At 37.3% G+C, this 18,330-nt stretch overlaps 2 protein-coding genes across 3 annotated transcripts in view; one reads left to right on the plus strand and one right to left on the minus strand.

The window, feature by feature from the left end:
• Positions 1–18,330, plus strand: part of sncb (synuclein, beta) — a 223,853-nt gene that overhangs the window by 21,481 nt on the left and 184,042 nt on the right. The window lies entirely within an intron of this gene.
• On the minus strand, positions 4–13,500 carry cdhr2 (cadherin related family member 2). Its single transcript, XM_022201721.2, has 31 exons — positions 12,900–13,500; positions 12,113–12,169; positions 11,969–12,028; positions 11,729–11,868; positions 11,589–11,639; positions 11,416–11,505; positions 11,097–11,186; positions 10,888–11,007; positions 9,287–9,433; positions 8,941–9,016; positions 8,738–8,847; positions 7,220–7,441; positions 6,984–7,133; positions 6,709–6,870; positions 6,552–6,613; positions 6,207–6,450; positions 5,526–5,765; positions 5,372–5,441; positions 4,707–5,291; positions 4,511–4,582; positions 3,719–3,768; positions 3,472–3,623; positions 2,677–2,773; positions 2,454–2,542; positions 2,279–2,350; positions 1,839–1,974; positions 1,297–1,418; positions 1,103–1,216; positions 913–996; positions 621–684; positions 4–532 (listed from the first exon to the last, which is right to left on the minus strand). The coding sequence occupies exons 2-31, from the start codon at positions 12,165–12,167 to the stop codon at positions 383–385; spliced, it is 3,876 nt and encodes a 1,291-aa protein (XP_022057413.1). The 5' UTR covers positions 12,168–12,169; positions 12,900–13,500; the 3' UTR covers positions 4–382.

The following is an 18,330-nucleotide window of genomic DNA, read 5'->3' on the forward strand; positions in this document are numbered from 1 at the left end:
TTAAAAACTGGAAGCGGGGGAAAACTGCTTTTCATGCTTTTATATAGATTAAAAAAGCAACACCAGAACTATTCTTTCAACTAAAACAGAAATAAAAGAGATCTTGATTCAACAACCAAAATATATTCCATGTCATTTTGTGGAAAAATCCCTCCCATTTTGTATTTTCTTCCACCCTTTAGATAAAGTAATTCATCATTTGCCATGAATCTTGTGCATCATGCAGAGCTGAATATCAATAACACATTAGTGCTGGTCACACCAGAAGGCTACTTGGAAACAAGGCCCCCAGCCAATACTACAAATATGTTTGATTTGGTTGGCCCAATTACAGAGAACATTTGTCCATCTGAGGACTCTGTCTCTCCTTTCATTATTTACATCACAGGTCTGTAGTGTTGAATGCATGGTTTGTAAAACCTGTATGAGGTGTGTTGGAGTGTTTCTTTGGGTTTCGCTGGGCCAGCGCCGCATCCAGAGCCTCAACGTACTCAGGTGGTGCATCACCCTCTTCCTCCTCTTCGATTATACGCTGAAGTGAAGCAGACAGGTTCTGACATGAGATCAAATTCTAATTTCCGTTAGTACAAGTGACGATGGATTTCAAAATGTGAGCTCACCATGTGAGAGTTTGTGTCCATTTCAGGATATGTCATGTCATTGCTGTAATCCAGGGAGTTGAGGCTTGGGTAGAAAATGGGGGTGAAAAAAAGAGATAAAAGTCATCTCCAAGTGTCAAGACAATTATTTCAGAAAGATTTTTTTTCCCAGCTTAGGTTTTCGATTGCAACAAAGGTCACACAGCACGGCTGGGAGTTGAAAGTCAGTCACAGAGTGGAGTTTGAACTTGTGAATCAGTGTGATCCACCTTAGCAGTAGATATGATGACAGTGACAGAGAAGTTTTCTTTACCTGACTTTGTCCACGTCTGAGCTCTCATGATCCAAGTCCAGGATCAAGGTTGAGTCGATGTTGAGGTTGAGCACAGGATTGGCACTGAAACAGATTGAAAGAGAAAAGTAAGTCCAAACAATGAATTACATGTCATACTCATTCATCATTCATTCATTCATTTACAGTGTTCGAGCTCTTGTTTTCTCACCCCTCCATGGTGTACTTATTGGTTCCAGGTACCACAGCACCACCTTTCTGGTTGTCAGAAGTCACCATGGATGCAGAGTTCATGGCTTTAGCTGCCTTTAGCTTCGTCCTGTACCTGCAGCGTGAAATGAATTGATTAGTGAACAGACTAATTAACTCCCACTCGTAACTTAATCCAAATGTTCTTTTCCTTACTTTCTGCGATTGCACATCAGCGAAGTGGCGAGGACAGTCAGCACAATGACGAGGCCTCCCACCACACCGAACAGGATGTATGACAAAGGGTCTTCCGGTGGGGGATTTACTGTAGTGCCCCCCTGAAACAGAAGAAAGAAATCTCACTGAAGTATATTGTTGTATCTAGATGTTTAGGATTTTATTACACTGAGTAATCAAATAAAAAGTGACAAAAATCTGCTTTAGGTTGACACATGAAAATGGTGACAATATGCAATGAAACACGAGTTGCTGTAACAGCAAAGTTCTACTACATTTTACAAGTATCGTCTATTACACTGATATATAAGTAAAATAAAAGACAAACGTACAAAGTATAATAATACTAATAATAATAATAATGGCATCTTGCTTATGTGCATAAATTCTCTCAAAGAAAAAGTTAACTAAACTTTCCCTATTTAAGTAATACAAAAAAAGGATAAAAAGTCCAATTTCACTGTTAATATTTTGTGATTTTTTTAAATGTTTTTGTATAGTACGCAACTACTGATACTCACAATGCTATCGAGGCCAAGTGCAGCCAGTTCAACCGAATGTTGAGGATCAGAGAGCATAACTTCCACTTTATCAGAAGTAAGAGCCGTCCCATTAGAGTAGACAAAATATACAATCATGGTGGTTCTACCTGAAGCCCTGAGAGGGGAAAATACAAACACTCAAAATAATGGAACCTAAATCATCAATTTTCACAATTAAAAATGTGAAATAAAACCATCTTGTCTGGCAGCAATAATCATTTACTTTTCAAATTGCAACATCATGCAGTTTGCAGGTGCACTGGCACCACCTAGTGAGCACAATGCATAAAAAAACTGAAGATTTATTTGGAGGTTTCTGTTTACAGCAGCCATTGATTTATGATCTCTATTCACAGACTGGGTAATATATTTTGATGTAAGGTGATTTAAAGCTGGAGGTGATGTGAAAAGAAACTTGCCTGGATGTTTCATCAGTGGTTGACTCTACTGAAATTATATCGACAGTTGCCCGGGTGGCAGCAAAGAGCGTGCTGAAAAACAGTAGATGTAAGCGTTAACTAAATGAAAACCAGAAAATGCTCAGTAACCAATTACAAACTTTACTTAAGCATACTAATGCAAAGAGAAACGCACCTGGTGATTTCAGCACGCTTTGCTTCAACTTCTGCGACAGGAAGTCTAAATTCAAGTTCAACTTTGTAGGATTCGTCAATCGTGAAAATCTGAAATATAAGAAAGAACAGAAGCATTAACATGGAGTGCAGTTTTAATCGCCTTTCTGGTGTCTACAACACACACAGGAAAGTGCTGCAAAGTGGATCATGAAAGTAAAAACAGGGTAATTTCAGTCACTCACCTCCAGGACAATGGCGGACCAGAGGCCTCCAGTGTCAGTTGCCCTTACTGTGACCAGATACTTCCCTTTCAGTGTCACATCAAGAGTTGTGGTAGGTCTGTGGAAAGACAAAGAAATTATGAGTGCAGCAACAGACAAATTATGTCATAGAGCAGCTGAGCTCGACATCAGCTACAGTTTGGTTAAAATGCCATAATAACTACAGTGTTATTTATGGTGTGATTCTACCAGAGTAATTCAAATATTAAAGAGTAAAATCTCACAAAAAATATACAAATATTACTTTACCTGCCAATAATGCATTTTAAGGCTGAGAACCTACAGTCTTAATTATGGAGAATAATTTAATGTCATAGTATAGATAAGACATAATTATAAATCAAAACTTAACCTAACTAATATAACTATTATTGCTTGATCCTACCGCAGTATTAATGATTATTATTACTCTGACTAATTTAGACGGTTTGACACTACAAAAAATAAAACAAATCCAAGGATTCAATGGATTCACTTAGAGCCAGCTTTGTTTTTGTTTTGCATTTCTATGTATTATTGTGTGTTTTTTAATGCTTAGTTTTAATATACAGAAGTTGTACTGAGAGTATGCTGCTTCTCATTCTAGTCATTTTGAGTGTTTTGTGGTTGTTTTGCATCTCGTTGTAGATCCTCAACTGGCTTCAAGGCCAAGACTACGAGTTCAACAGTAAGCCGCAAAGCTCATGAGGAAAAAACAAACACACACATGTTTAGGACAAAATGAGATACGGTTGTAAGAGATTACATTGTACTCACTGAATTATCCCAACATATTTATCATCTTGCTGTGTGTTGCGGACATTGAACAGTAGATTCTCGGAAGTTGTGACATTGAATGTGTCTTCAAATCGGACTTCTGTTACTTCAAACGTAATCACCCTGTTTACTCCAGAGTCTCGATCAGTAGCCTAAAAGCAGAATGAGATACGAGTCAGAATGATGTCACATATTGCGTCAACTTGCTAAATTTATGTCAGGTATTTATTTTTTTATTTATACTCACAGTGACTTCCTCAACTGCAGTCCCTCTATTTGCACTTTCTGACACCACAACTAAAGTAAAGAAGAGTAAAAATAAATTCACTGAGTGTCACACCAATTTTGATTTACTGACACGGTGAGAAAAAGACAAAATTCTGATCAAACTTTTACATTTGCTAAAAAATAATAATAAAAATAATAATAATAATTTTATTATTTAAATGGCTCCTCAGCTGGCTTTTTCTTTAATGGCTTCTTCAACTGAGTAGATTTTTGCAGAGTAGGACAATCTCCCAATACGCAAGCATTTGTAATATGGATGGAAAATGTTGATTTTAAATGCAGTTCATTTTGTTTAGTTTTTCTCTACAATTGACACGTTTCTCCTGTAATTTGCTGTATAATTTAATAAACTACTATCAATGACGCTACTAGAAATACTAGCAATAATAACAATAATGTATTAATTTAGTTTTTTTTCAGTTAGATTTTAATTTTTCCTCCTCTTATCGGAGTTCCAAAATTTTAGATACTCAAGCAACAGTAGAACAATGTTACTTTCTGAAACTTGTTTCAAAACTAAAAGTAAGTTAAAATAATCAAAACAGCAAAACATTGAATTCGCGGGAGAAGGTCCATCTCTGGGAAAACAGAGTAAACTCTTTTCATACAGCTAAAAGCCGCAGGAAAAAAAATGCATGTACACAGACAAATTATATTTACTGAACAAAACATTATTCAGATAAAAAGTCTTTGGTGATGTGCAGATGGCTAAAAGTTACTTAGCATCATTTATTTTCAGAAATGCACTTACAAGATACATCATTTATGGGACTGAACACTGGAGCGTTGTCGTTGATGTCTTCAATGTTTATCAGAATTTTCCCTGAAACGAGCCAAAAAAAAATGTTTTAAACACAATGTAAATGAGAAGTGTGTTTGTAGACATGCACTTAGTCATTTTTAATGCTTCTACAGCTTTTACTCAGTGCAAACAACCCAGTGCTGACCTGTTGTTTGGCTGCTGTTCTCGCCCTTCTCTGTGTACTCGTCCACCACCTGAGCCTCCACCTCCGCCTGGTCACATTCCTCGTAATCCACTGTGGAGTCTGGGTTGACTCTAATTTCTCCCGTTGGATCGAGGATGAACCAGTTGCAAGATTGAAAAGAGCCACTACATCTGCATTTGACGGACACCAGCTCGTAGATCAGGGAATGGTTGGTGTCCTTGTCATGCGCCAAGAATTTCCCCACAGCGTCAGTGAGGGTGGTGTTCTCCTTCACTGCCATGGGCGACACTGGCGTGAACTCGGGCCTCTCGTCATTTACGTCCAGCACATCCACTTCTACCAACACTTGAGCTTTCTTCTGCTCCAGATCTGCTGCCTCCACCCACATTTCGAAATGTGTGCGATTGCTCTCAAAGTCTAGCTCGCTGTCTGGGTCCACCCTGATTTCTCCTCTATATCCAGGTGGTTCTAAAACGGTTTGGATGATGAAGCTGGCAAAGCTTCCATTTAAGATGCTGAAAGAAATGCGGTTGAAGCCCACCGTTTGGTCCAAATCAACGGCTTTAATGCTACCCACAAATGCACCTAATTGAATGAAAGAGGCCAGTTAAAACCCTGACACAGAGATATGAACAGTTAGAAGTTTGGTAAAGTGAAATACTTGCCTTTTCCTCCTTCGTTAACAGTGAATTTGTAAGACTTTTCATTAAATTCTGGTTTGTTGTCATTGTCATCCTGGGACATATCAAAAGGAAACATTAGCAGTTATCTTTCTCACCACTGGTTGTAACATGATAAAACTAATTTGCCAAAACCTACTTCTACACTGACGACGACAGTGGTGGAGGAGGACCGTGGGGGGTCACCTTTGTCAGTGGCCGTTACAATGAGCTCAATCCTCCCATTCAGATTTGGATCCAAGGCCTCCCGATCCAGATCAACAGTGTTTGTTAACACACCAGTTGTAGGATCTATTTCGAACCAATCACTGTACGTGCTCGGCTTGATTGCAAACACAATTTGGCTGTTTGGTGTATCGGGGTCATCTCCATCAGTAGCCTGTCAAAAGGAGAAACATGAATTAAGCGATAAAAAGCAGGCTTTTTTACTTGGTACTACAAATAAGTATGACATCGAAAAACTACACCTGTTTGTGATGGTCAAACATTCAGTTTCAAAACTACGGGCAGTAATATGCAGCTACAACAGCCTGACTGTTCATATTAAAAGAGGATATTGCAGTTGGCAAGTTGTTGCCAGAAATTTGGAAACAGTAGCTTCCTACAAACCACTGTAGTACTAAAAACTGAAAATTCCTTCAATAGCCTAAAAGTACAAAAGCATTTCGTATAGATCCTCCTGGAACTTGTTTTACCTTTTAACTGATTAAAAGTAGAAGCCATCAGTGCTTGTAAAAAGGATCTTTTAAACACAATTTGCACCAGCTTCACTGATTCACAATTGATTATATTGAAATACTTATTATTCTGTCAAACTTACCTGTATCGTAGCGGAAAGGTTTTCACCCTCAAAAACAATCTCCAGGTAAGACGCTCTGTTGATGACCGGATCCTGATCATTGATGTCAAGCACAGTGATCTCCAGCACTGTGGTACCAGGCTTGTTGTCAGAGTCTCTGGCCTCCAGAGTCGCTGAATACAGAGATCTGGTTTCACGGTCCAACCGAGTTGCGTTTACCACGTAAACCTCTCCGGTAGTCTGGTTCACATCAAAAAACGGCAGTCTGAAACACAGGTGCAGATGGTTAGTTCAGTGCTGATATGTGCAAAAGGTAGACAAAAGCTGCATTCAGATTACTGTCGTCTGGTTTAAGTGTAAACATACATGCTGTCTGGACGAAGTCTGTAGGTGATACGTCCTTTATCCATTGTGTCAGGATCATTTGCCTGGGAAAAAATAAAGCATATTGCCCTGAGTACCTTGCATGACTGTCCTTGCATGTGAGCTCAATCTGTCTGGATCCAGAATGTTAAGGACTTACAGTAATTGTATCCACTACTGTCCCATCGGGAGAGTGCTCAGGAATCTCCAGCTTATACGTGTCCTCTGGGAACGTGGGGCTGTTGTCGTTGGTGTCCCTTATGTTAATAGTAACAGTAGCACTGGTGCGGAAGTCAGTCTGTTCTCGATCGATAGCAATTATCTGCACCATGACACAAGCAAGGGAAGTACATCAGAACGGTAAGGGGCTTTACAAATCGCAAATATGATAACAAAAAAGGACTGCTGCCTCTAATGCTAGCTTTTTCTTCTTACCTGTAGAACCATTTGCTGCGTTTGTTCATAATCCAGTTGTTGGGTCTGCCTGACGAGGAGCTGAACTGTGTTTTCTGAAATAATAATTGGAGGATCCACAGAGAACACATCCTTGTATTCTCCATCCAGCATTAGTTCAATGTTGGCGAACTGTAAAATCCCAACTTGTCACTAAATATACAAGCATCACAGAAAAACATCATCTTTTAGTTGATGAATGTCCTTTTCTTTCTTACCGTATCATTATCGCTGACCATCATGCTGAGGGGAACAAACCCCAACGAGTGTTCATCGACCTCTCCAATGAACTCATTTGCGGTCACACAGGAGCGCTCGTCTGTAAGGTCTGTACACTTGTAAAACAAAGGTGGATTGTCATTGACGTCGACGATGCTGATCACTACTTCTGCTGTGGTGTTGGCATGGATCCCGTTGATGTTCAGTTTAGACTCCCTGGCCTGAAATAAATCAGAGCAGACTCAATTAACCGTCTCAACACTTTTCAGAAATAAATATTCCCAATAACTGTAAACTTTCTGTCAAATGCAAAGTTGTCTCAAATTTTGAGCGCATCTGTGTAATATATACTATGTATGACAACCTACATTGTTAGATTCTCTTACTGCCTACACAATGCAGCAGACTTTTGTCCGCTACTTCTAACAAAATGTATGAGATATTTCCTCCTCCCTTCGTCTTAGTTGTGTTTTCCCTTCATGTTTTCAGTGAAAACAAGAGAAGAAACATCAACATACCATTGTGTAAAATTATTCCTGATTTCTCCTTTCCGTTTCCTCACTCCCTATCCTCCACTCATAAAGATGTTACCCTTACACTGAAACCTCACTCCCTGGGTTCCACTATGACATCTTGTGCTCACTATACAAAGACCATTCTACACCCTTCTGTTTCCCAAATGTGTTCTTAAAGGCAACTTAAAAAATGCCCTCAAAATACTACTACTTCTACATTTCACCCTCTTTTTGATAGATTAATCTGGGCTTTGCGTCATATACTGTTTGGAGCTCAACGGGTTCAAAGAACATCAATAAAAGCTACATTTTGGGCATTTTTATTGCTAAGGATTTGATAAGATGTTCTGCCTCCCAGACTATTTTTGTCATGTTATATCTCGTTTATTTGAACTGTAAAAATAAATTGTGTGTTGTGAAGTTGCCAGGCAACCAGAGCCTTGAACAGGGACAGGCTAACTGTTTCTCCCTGCTCCCAGTTTTCATGCTAAGCGTTATGCTAAGCTGCTAGATCCTGCTTCTTATTTAATGCTCAGACACTGGAGTGTGGTATCGGTGTTCTTATTTCAGATACAAGATTATACACATACAGAAGTCTAACCTCGGAAAAGCTAACCTGGTGTTGGTTAAACAAATAGCTGTATAAAACTAACAAAATCTGCCAAATGGAATCTCTAAAGCTCATTACCATAGGATTTTTTAAATTTCACCTATACAAAACCAAAATGGAAGAACAATACATGTTATTTCTCTGTGTTTCCAAACTGCCAAGTGAGTCTAACTGGCCATAGCTTCGTGTTTACCACACAGAGATGAATGTGGTATCTTGATCTAATTCACAGAAAAAAGCAAGAATTTCCCAGAATGACAAATTATTGGTTTGAAGATTCTATTATTACAGACAATATGCAAAAGGAGCACTCTAAGATTCAAGATTATACAAATACAAAGTCAAGAGTAATTACACAGCGAGAAGGAAACTGATGTTAAAATATACTGTACCTTTACAGTCAGAGTCACAGTATCACCAATAGTTTCTCTGTCGATATCTGACAGTACAGATATGATGCCATCATCACTTGTGATTCCAAACAGGCCATCTACTGTAGCATCTGTCAAAAATGTTAAAAATAAAGTAAGATTTGAATCAACTTGCTCACAGAAAACAATAAATTGTTGATGTGACGTCACTTCCTGCAGCGCACCTTCAATGCTATAGATTATAGCATCATTGATTCCGGTGTCCCTGTCTATGGCAGTCACTTGTAACACAGACGTGCCCTGCCAGAAAGAAAAAAAAATACTGAAACCAACAGCATCTAAATGTCTTCTCTCATTCACAAACAAAACGGCAAACCAAAGCAGGGTCACTGCATGGAGATTCACAATATATCACAGGTAAGTTGTCACATTAGATAACTGTATTTCTTATTTACTCAATGGCTGCATACACTGGGTTCAGTTTGTACAGACCGTAAGACCTTCATTTCCTTATCACAGACCTTTTGTAAACATCAGTCAAGTTTAGAAAGAAAATCCATCAGCACTCACCTCAGGTGAATTCTCCTTAACTGACCCTGTGTAGGGAAGGCTGAGGAACTGTGGGTCAAGGTCTGCAACATCCAGAACCGTAATAAAGGCAAATGCAGTGCTTGATTCAAAATTTTTTTCAGCAAAATGACACTTGCCTCCACCATCCTATAACAAGATACACAATATCACCTGGGTTTTATTGTCATAATTTGCTATCATGGACTGCTAGTTATTGATCAGTACTGAAAACTAAAAATATGATACACACTAACAGATTATATTAATCAACAGGACATTCAATTCAAATTAAATGACTTGTAAAGAGAGAGTCAGTAAAATGCAATAAACTGATAAATCACAAAGCACCAAAAAAAACAACACATATACGGTACAAAGGGGGACACAAGTTGAGAAAAAAACACTTCATAACAATAACAAAACAAATTATCACATCAAAAAACAATTATCAATATCTAAATTCAAAGTACATTTTAAAAAATGACCTGTACTTGCTATAAAATGAATTAATTAAATGAATCAATAATTTGCGCTATATTCACCAAGGAGCAGAGCTCCCTAATTTTGTACTATTCATGCTTTTCAAAATATATGTATGTATATATATATATATATATATATATATATATACACACACATATATGTATGTATATCGTAGTATTATGAAGATGATTTAACAATGAATGTAAGTTGAGACAACTGTACCATAAAAAGGAATACTGCCACATTTGATGAAACATGCTTTATAAATTTCTTGCCAAGAGTTAAATAAGAAAAAATCACTCCCATTTATATTTATTTGTTTGGTGTGAAGCTGAAACCAGATCATTTAGCATAGTTTTGTATAAGAAAAATTCAAGCAGAGGAAAACTTAGCTCTAATTCTGACACAGACAACAAAATCTACCACCACGCCCTCTAAAATGTACTAAATGTTTGTCTTTTTCAATTATAGAAAACCGAATGTAAAAACAAAATGTTGTGGTATTACAGTGATTGTGTGCTGCACTATTTCCTTGCCCAAGACCAGTGACTTCCTAGAATCTTCTCTAGTTATCTCACAGTTTCTGAACTGCTAAGCCGAGCGAACTGGCTGTTAGCAGTAGCTTCATGTTTGCTGCACAGAAGTGAAAGGGATGTCTAATTCTCAGTAAGGAAGTAGCAGCTTCACAAGATGTCAAATTAGTGCATTGAAGATTTAGGGAGACAGAATATGATATTCAAGGTCCCATATATTGTTTCCTTTTTCAAGTTTCTAAAATGTTTCTTTCAGCTTTTCAGCTCAGAATACCAAAACAATGGTTCATTTCACCGTGAGTGTGTATCCCCTCGTCTTAGCCCTGTTCTGAACAGGCTATTTTGGTGTCTGTACCATTAAATGCAGCAGATGCCATTGATTCTAACTTATGTGAGTTTGCGTTACACCTCCAAGTTTATAAAACACACAAAACATTTTTGGGACCTTTAAGGAGCCTCTGATTTGATGATTAAGGCATTTTTATGTTATAAGAGATACTTTAACCCTTATTGAACTCTTTCTCAGTTGAATTGACAGCATCATCAAAAAGCGTTATAGTTCAGACTTTTAAGCGCAATACTTACAGTTGCATTAATCTGCAGTCGATAGTAAGTGGTCAGTGAGGCATTCAGACTTCCACTTAATTTGATTTCACCAGTTGTGCTCACGATGCTAAACAGGTCAAATCCAGAAGATGGAGTTACCTAGGAAAACAGAGTAGATGAGGCTTGGCAGTTCACTGAACATCAGAATATAATACCATTGAATAATACAATTTACAAAGAAAGCTTACTTCATCAATGTGGTAACGAACAACAGCAGCATCTGAAGTGTCAGCATCCGTGGCAGAAACCTTGAGCAGAGTTGTACCTACAGCAGTATTCTAAGGAAGCGAATGGATGTAAAATCAAAAGAAAAGAGAAAATTTAGAAACAGAAACATCTCAGAGTTGACAATTAGGTGAGCTCACTTTCACAGGTATTGTATATTAATGTTTTTTTCTGCCACAGCAACTTAGACAACATGGTTAAATTGACACGTTGCTGTCTATGTTTGCAACATGACATGCAGATAAACAAAAACTGAAAAACAAAAAGATATGTTTGACTTACTTCTTCAAAAGTTTTTTCATATGAAGTCTGCTCAAATATGGGTGTGTTGTCATTGGCATCTCCTAATATTATAGTCACCTCAACTGCTACCTGAAAGATGTGATGCACTTTATGAATAAAAAGAACAAACTGATGTGAAATAGATGTCAAATACCAATTTAAATGTCACTTACAGTATTGAGACCATCAAAGACACTAACTCCAAGCTTCATTACAGTTCCAGTCTAGTAGAGATAAACAGATGAAATGCATGCATGCTTAGTATAAATGAAGTTGATTACAACTCAAGGTCTCTGCTTCCACCATGTCATACCTCTCTGTCCAGCGTTTGTTTGACTGTTACACTCCCAGTTGATGGGTTAATTGTGAAGAAGGCACTATTGGGGTCAATAAGTGTAAAAGTCAGTGGGTCGCCTTCATCATCACTAGCGACTATATTGAATGCGTGGCTTCCTACAAAAACAACAATAATAATGCAACATTCATAAAGTGTTCAGAATTTACAGAGGCATAATATCAAAGTGTACTCAACATTTCACTAACAAATACGAACCTTCGGGGGTGTCCTCGCACAGTTGATAAACCTCGGGTATGATTATAGGAGCGTTATTTGCTGTAAAGACACAGATTATTTGAATGTTAACTAATAAGTAAAGAAACTGTGGGGAAAGAAACAATAAATCAGCTGAATACGCACCACCGACAAAGCTGATAAGGCAGAACAGGAAAATATTTCTTGTGATTCCCCCCATATCTGCAAGTCAAAGAAAAGAGAAAACTGTAAAAATGGATATCAGTTAATTGGCTAATTTAAGTGGAAACTATTTTAATAATTGATAAATTGTTAAAGTCAATTATCAATCAAGAAAGTTACAAAAAATGATACTAAGCGCTTAACAAAAAGTGCGTCACAATTAGTTTCTCTTGGTACAACACCACCATAATTTCACATTACTGACATGTATTTTCAGTTTTATAACTGAATCAAAAAAGAAATGGAAATTCACTGAACTATACAAGTAAGAAAACAGCTCTAGCCCTGGTTTCTGTGAGTTGAAATTTAACAGGAAATTGCAGTTTTGGCCGCACCCAATTTAGTAGCGATAACACGGGCGGTGAAAACAGCTGGAAAGTTTCATTTACAGTGAAAGCAGATTAGCCATGTAGAAATACGCTCATGTCAAAGCTTAATACCTTTAAAAACCCAAAATAGTGTTTTTACAACTGATCCATTTCATTCGATAACTGTGGGCTATGATTTTTATTACAGTTATACAACACAAGGCCTTTACCACACAAGCTTGAAAACAATGGTACATTTCTATCCCATCTGTTCAATATTAACACAATTAAGTACACATATACTGAAAGGAATCACAGTTGTCCTTTGTATGATAGCTACCAGGCTGTGCTATTACACAAAGCAATACATTAACACTTTAAAATGGTAAATCTAATTTAGGAAATTCAGTACGTAGACTTACCAGATGACGATCACAGAAGCTTCCTTGTCACTGACGATCTGGATGAGACCTTTGGCTCTTTTACCTCCTAGTGATTATCTTCTTGAAGCTATAAACATAAATGATTAACGCACACAACAGTCATACAGCCAATGACACAGCACGTAACCAAGCCCGTGTTTGATCGTTCAATAAGAAAAAAACAAAGACCAAGACGCTTATAAAGTTAAAAAGATCAAATTCAAAAAATTTAAAAAATCTATTGTCAAGTAGTTGCTCTCACATGGCTGTTTATGCGTAGATAGTAATGAGACAGCAAGCTCCTCACACCATCACTGACTGTCACCAGGACTGTGTGGCATGGTGCCATACTGGGTCACCAGTGTCCACTCCAGAACCCCAAAAGCATCTAGTCTGCCCCTTTGTCTGAATGGGCGCTACTGTTGTCATGGCAACAGCAGTTGTCTGCATATTTTCGTTGAGAAAACCCACTGTGATCAGGGGTGTTTCTAAAACGTGTCTCGCCAGAACCAATCAGCGAGCCGATGTCTCATTCAGAAACCTCAGATCCGTGTTCTAATGAGCTCTGCCCAATAAAGCCCCTCTGCCCATCGGCCAGCCCTCCTAATTAAAGGGCATCACACAAAGGCTTATGTTCCCCATTTGTCAGAAAACAAAGACACAGCACAACACCTAATCATTGTGACAGAAAAGATTTGCCCATAAATGATGTGTTAAGAATGGGGGTAAACATGAAAATACATCTGACAAAATGCCTAAATGTTGTGTTCCAAAGAAAATGCTTTTTGTAAAATTTAAAAAGATTCTTAACAGTTTGGAGAGAGTCTCTTTGGTTTATGACATACAACAGTGAACATAAAACTGCCACTCCTAGCAAAGCAGTAGGAAAATACAAAGGGGTGGGAATGTAATAAAATGTTTCCCAAGCACTTCCAGTAAACATGTACATAATGTTAAAAAAAAATCTAATTTGACTAACTCAGTGATCTAAAGGTAGGTCAGGGTGTTGTGGTTCTACATAGAGAAGATTACATAATAAATGGCATCACCAGCTAATGAATGGATGAGAACGACAGAAGAATTTATTCAAATTTCTTTATTTCTTCCTTTGTCTCATTACCTTGTTTTTAGGGTTAAGGTTAAGTCTGTGTATGTAAAAAATAAGCAGTCTGTCTGTTGTAAAAAAACAACTAAAAATGTAGCATAAAGATACTTGATGCTTATTGTAAAGCAATTAGGCATTCAACTAAGTGAATTATTATTTTGTTCTGTATTTCAGGACCGCAGGGCTTTTAGCAAAATGCTCATGAGAGAAGGTTAGCAAGTTACAATGAGCTACAGATCATCAGCATGTTGGAATGACAATGCTGACACACTGATGGTATTAAGTTTACCGTGTTCACCATCTCAATTGGAGTTTCACATGTTAACATTTGCTAATTAGCATATAACACACTACAGCTGAAGCTGACAGCAGACAAGTACAGGTCTTGTTCATAAACTAAACTGAAATTGTGGCCCGATCATGGTGCAAGAGGAAAGGAGTTAATTTCATCCTGAGAGGAATGTTAATGCCTGTACGATATTGTGTGGCAACCAATCTAACAGTTGTTGAGACATTTCACTCAGAGTCATAAATATGAACACAATAATGGTGCCAAATAAAATGTTATGACAATCCAAGCAGTTGCCGTCGAGTGATTTCAAAGCAGTGAACCAATCAACCTGCTAAATAGACTGCTGACTGAGATTAAAATTATTCATTGCTTTGCTGCTTTGCCTTGGTTCTGGTTAATTACAGAAGAGATTACTTAAGAACTTGGGAATTTTTGAGAGTACAGCCCCTTCTCGAAAACCACTAATCTACCATTAATCCATTTCATACTTTGCTTACACATTGTGGCATCAATGACGCTGAAATGTCAAAAAGTACTAGAAAGTTAAATTACTCTGTACTACCTGTGACATAATTTGTAGCTTGAAGAGTCTAAAAATGCCTCCGAAGTTGATTCCAAAAAACTAATATGGTAAAAAAAGAGCAATATTCAACATGTTCACCCTCCTATTTTAACATAATGGCATTGTGGCAGCATTTATTCGTATTCATAAGTATATTATTATTAGTAGAGAGAGCACAGCTGAGTCTGTTAAAACTTAATGGATCCCAAAGCTGTATCCTGTGTGCAAGCCAAATTTCACGTTAATCCATCTGATAGTTGAGGTATTTCACACAAAACCACAAATGGTAACCGTGAGGAGGGAGTCAGAGAAACACCATTAGAATAAAGTATTCCTGCAAATCTGTATAAAACTTCATAGCAATTTATTGAACTATTGAAACTGTGAAAGAGAAGTATTATCCATTTTCTCATAAAATCCGAATTAAGACTATGATTTGTTAAATTAAGATTAATATTCCAGACGTGGCAAAAAGAAAGACTGTCAGGCTTATTCAGTGCAAAGATCACACCAACGGGAAAAAAAACAGCTGATAACTATTATAAAATAACATAAAATTACATAGCCTAGATACTGATGATACTGATTCCAGAAAATGCCTCCTATAATCTTATCCAATGAGACTTTGGTTTATGACATACAACAGTGAACATAAAACTGCCACTCCTGGCAAAGCAGTAGTAAAATACAAAGGGGTGGGAATGTAATGAAATGTTTCCCAAACACTTCCAGTAAACATGTACATAATGTTTAAAAAAATCTAATTTGACTAACTCAGTGATCTAAAGGTAGGTCAGAGTGTTTACATAATAAGAGAAGATTACATAATAAATGGCATCACCAGCTAATGAATGGATGAGAACGACAGAAGAATTTATTCAAATTTCTTTATTTCTTCCTTTGTCTCATTACCTTGTTTTTAGGGTTATGGTTAAATCTGCGTATTGTTTGAACTCTTTTGTCTGTATTTTCTTTTATCCGACTCATGTTTTCCCTCCTTCGAGCACAGAGATGTGTAATCAATGTTTTCCAGCTTCTTGTGGAGGAGAACACTTAAGGTACTGTACTTTGTTCACTTCCTTAGGGCTGAGAACAAGCATCTATCTGGTTGTTTTAAAGAAATAATTGTGGCTCGTCATGATTTTGTTTATTTGGTAATGTGTTTCCCAAAATGTGATAAGCAGCTGTACACAAAATAGGTTAATAAGGTGAAAGTCTAGCAGGAAAGGTGAAGATATCTGGGCTAAACCACATAGCTGTAATTCTTTAACCAATTTTTAAAAAATAAACAAGGTGGTATTACAATAAAAAAAGACACGAGTCATTGTAAAATAACTCCTTAAGCTGTAATTATACAGCGAGGATGCACGGTAAATTATGACTGCTGGAAAACACAGCTGCATAAGTGCTGACTAAGACCAGAGAGAGTGGAAACATAGCGCCAATTTTCAAGTCTCTTCACTGACTACGATTTGTTTTGGAATTCATTCTAAGAACCTTTTATTAGTTTAAAGAGCTCTTAAGTGTCTTTGTCATAACTTTTTATTGTATTTGCTTTTATCCTTTTAAACCTCTAGAACCTTCAGGTCTGCTGGTAGTAGCCTTATGGAACAAAAACCTACAGCGTGGCATATTTTTGGTATTGTGATCCATGTCTCTGAGGCAGCCCTTCTGAAGACCTGAGGGGCAGCAGAGAGTATTGATATGGTGAAAAACATGCTCAATGCTTATTCTATTACCAACAATACTTATAACAACAACAAGAAAAGCACTCAGAGAGCGCAGTACTCCGCTAAGGCTGTTCATTCCCCCATCTTGCCTTGTCAGAAATGCAGCATATCTTTGTAGAAATACAGCATTTGATTATTTATTATTGTTATTACTGATGATCAGAAATCATGGTATTATAGAATGTGGCCATTTAATATGAATGTATCCACAAACAAAATTACCTTGTGCTGAGTACGGGTGTGTGTTATGCATGCGTACATTATTTACAGATACTGAATTATGTGACTTACATTTGTGTAAATTACTCTTATAAAGGTCTGTTGATCCGTTCATCACTTTTTGCAAGGCTTGGTTTTGCTAGTGTTAAAATAACTGTGCCCCTCATGCTTTCATTTTGAAGGCCTATTTTTTAATGTTACGGGCTATTTATTTTTGGCACCAGCACTAGAAATGTTTATCTACGAAGCGGTTTCTTGACATGAGGAAGACTCTGCCAAAAAGTCGGAAAATTCAGGAAACATTTCCACAATTTAATCAATTGTTTCTTGTATAATTTCCAACGGATAAGTCAGTAGTAGGATCGCAATCATGTGATCATCAGTAGGCAACCGATGTAGCATTCACTTGTTGTCATGGCTACAGTGATGCCATGCCAGCTGCTATATCTCACAGTGGGAAATCCTTAACAGATCTGTGCATCCAGACTATAAGCAGCATCACTGCCAAAATCTAACGAGGTGGTCCTTGTGTTATTTCTGACCTTCCCTGAAAATTTCATTTAAATCCACTGGTTTGCTTTTGAGGGATGTTTCCCACTGACAGACAAACAAATTCAGAGAAAAACGTATGTCTATCGTCACATAACTCTGCCGCATTCCTTGGCGGAGTAATAAATGTTATAATTACTATAATTACAATTTCCTATGATATTGTTGTTGCTGTTGCTGGTTTTATTCCTTTTCTTCTGTAAAGCACTATGTGTTACCTTCTATTTGTATGATTGTACTATACAAATAAAGTCTGATTGATTGACTAATCAATCAGATTTTGTGTTCATGAGCAATGCATCTGTAAGTTTCCTTGCACACAATCCTACATCTGTTCACAGGCAACAGTCTGTCACATCAGCAGAGGTTTTTGGCCTACATTTGCACCAAATTGCTACTAGCTAGCTTGTACTACAGAAAGCTAATGTAGCATATTATTATGAATTTAACATAAAGTCAACTAATAAGCTGTTTAGACAGTTACTGATACGTTTTTACTGCTGGTTAGCTGCTATGTTATATTAAATTAATATTTCTTCACATTTCTGATTATTGCCAATTATTTTTATTGATAGCCCCAAGACAAGTCACAGTTAGAGACATTAGAATGATATTAAGACTGAAATTGAAATGACTGGCACAAAAAACTAACGTCACGACACCTGGGATATGTAGCCTGCTTTAGTGAGGAAGTCAAGTCAAGCTAGCTTAGGTAGCTGCTGGCAAGCTAGTTTGCTAGCCAGTCATCTCTCTCACACACATTTGTCACATCAGCAGCAATGTTTAGCCTAAATTAGCTAAAAATGCAAGCTAGCTAGCTAGTGCTACAACAAGCTAATGTAGCATAATGTTATTAGCTTAACACAAAGTCAGCTAATTAGCCTTTTAGACAGATAATACACTGATAAACTTTTCTGCTGGTTAGCTGTTGTGTTATTATACTAATGATTACTTTTTTAAACAGTTTGATAATT

The sequence above is a fragment of the Acanthochromis polyacanthus genome, chromosome 10 (genome assembly GCF_021347895.1).
Source record: "Acanthochromis polyacanthus isolate Apoly-LR-REF ecotype Palm Island chromosome 10, KAUST_Apoly_ChrSc, whole genome shotgun sequence".
Lineage (NCBI taxonomy): Eukaryota > Metazoa > Chordata > Actinopteri > Pomacentridae > Acanthochromis > Acanthochromis polyacanthus.

What these genes read in the sequence shown, in the direction of transcription:
- cdhr2 (XM_022201721.2), bottom strand. Translation starts at nt 12,167, where the DNA reads ATGGGGGGAATCACAAGAAATATTTTCCTGTTCTGCCTTATCAGCTTT. An exon ending in CTGTGACTCTGACTGTAAAG is followed by an intron (nt 7,442 to 8,737) that starts GTACAGTATATT and finishes GATTTATTTCAG; the next exon opens with GCCAGGGAGTCTAAACTGAA. An exon ending in AAATATGTTGGGATAATTCA is followed by an intron (nt 2,774 to 3,471) that starts GTGAGTACAATG and finishes GTCTTTCCACAG; the next exon opens with ACCTACCACAACTCTTGATG.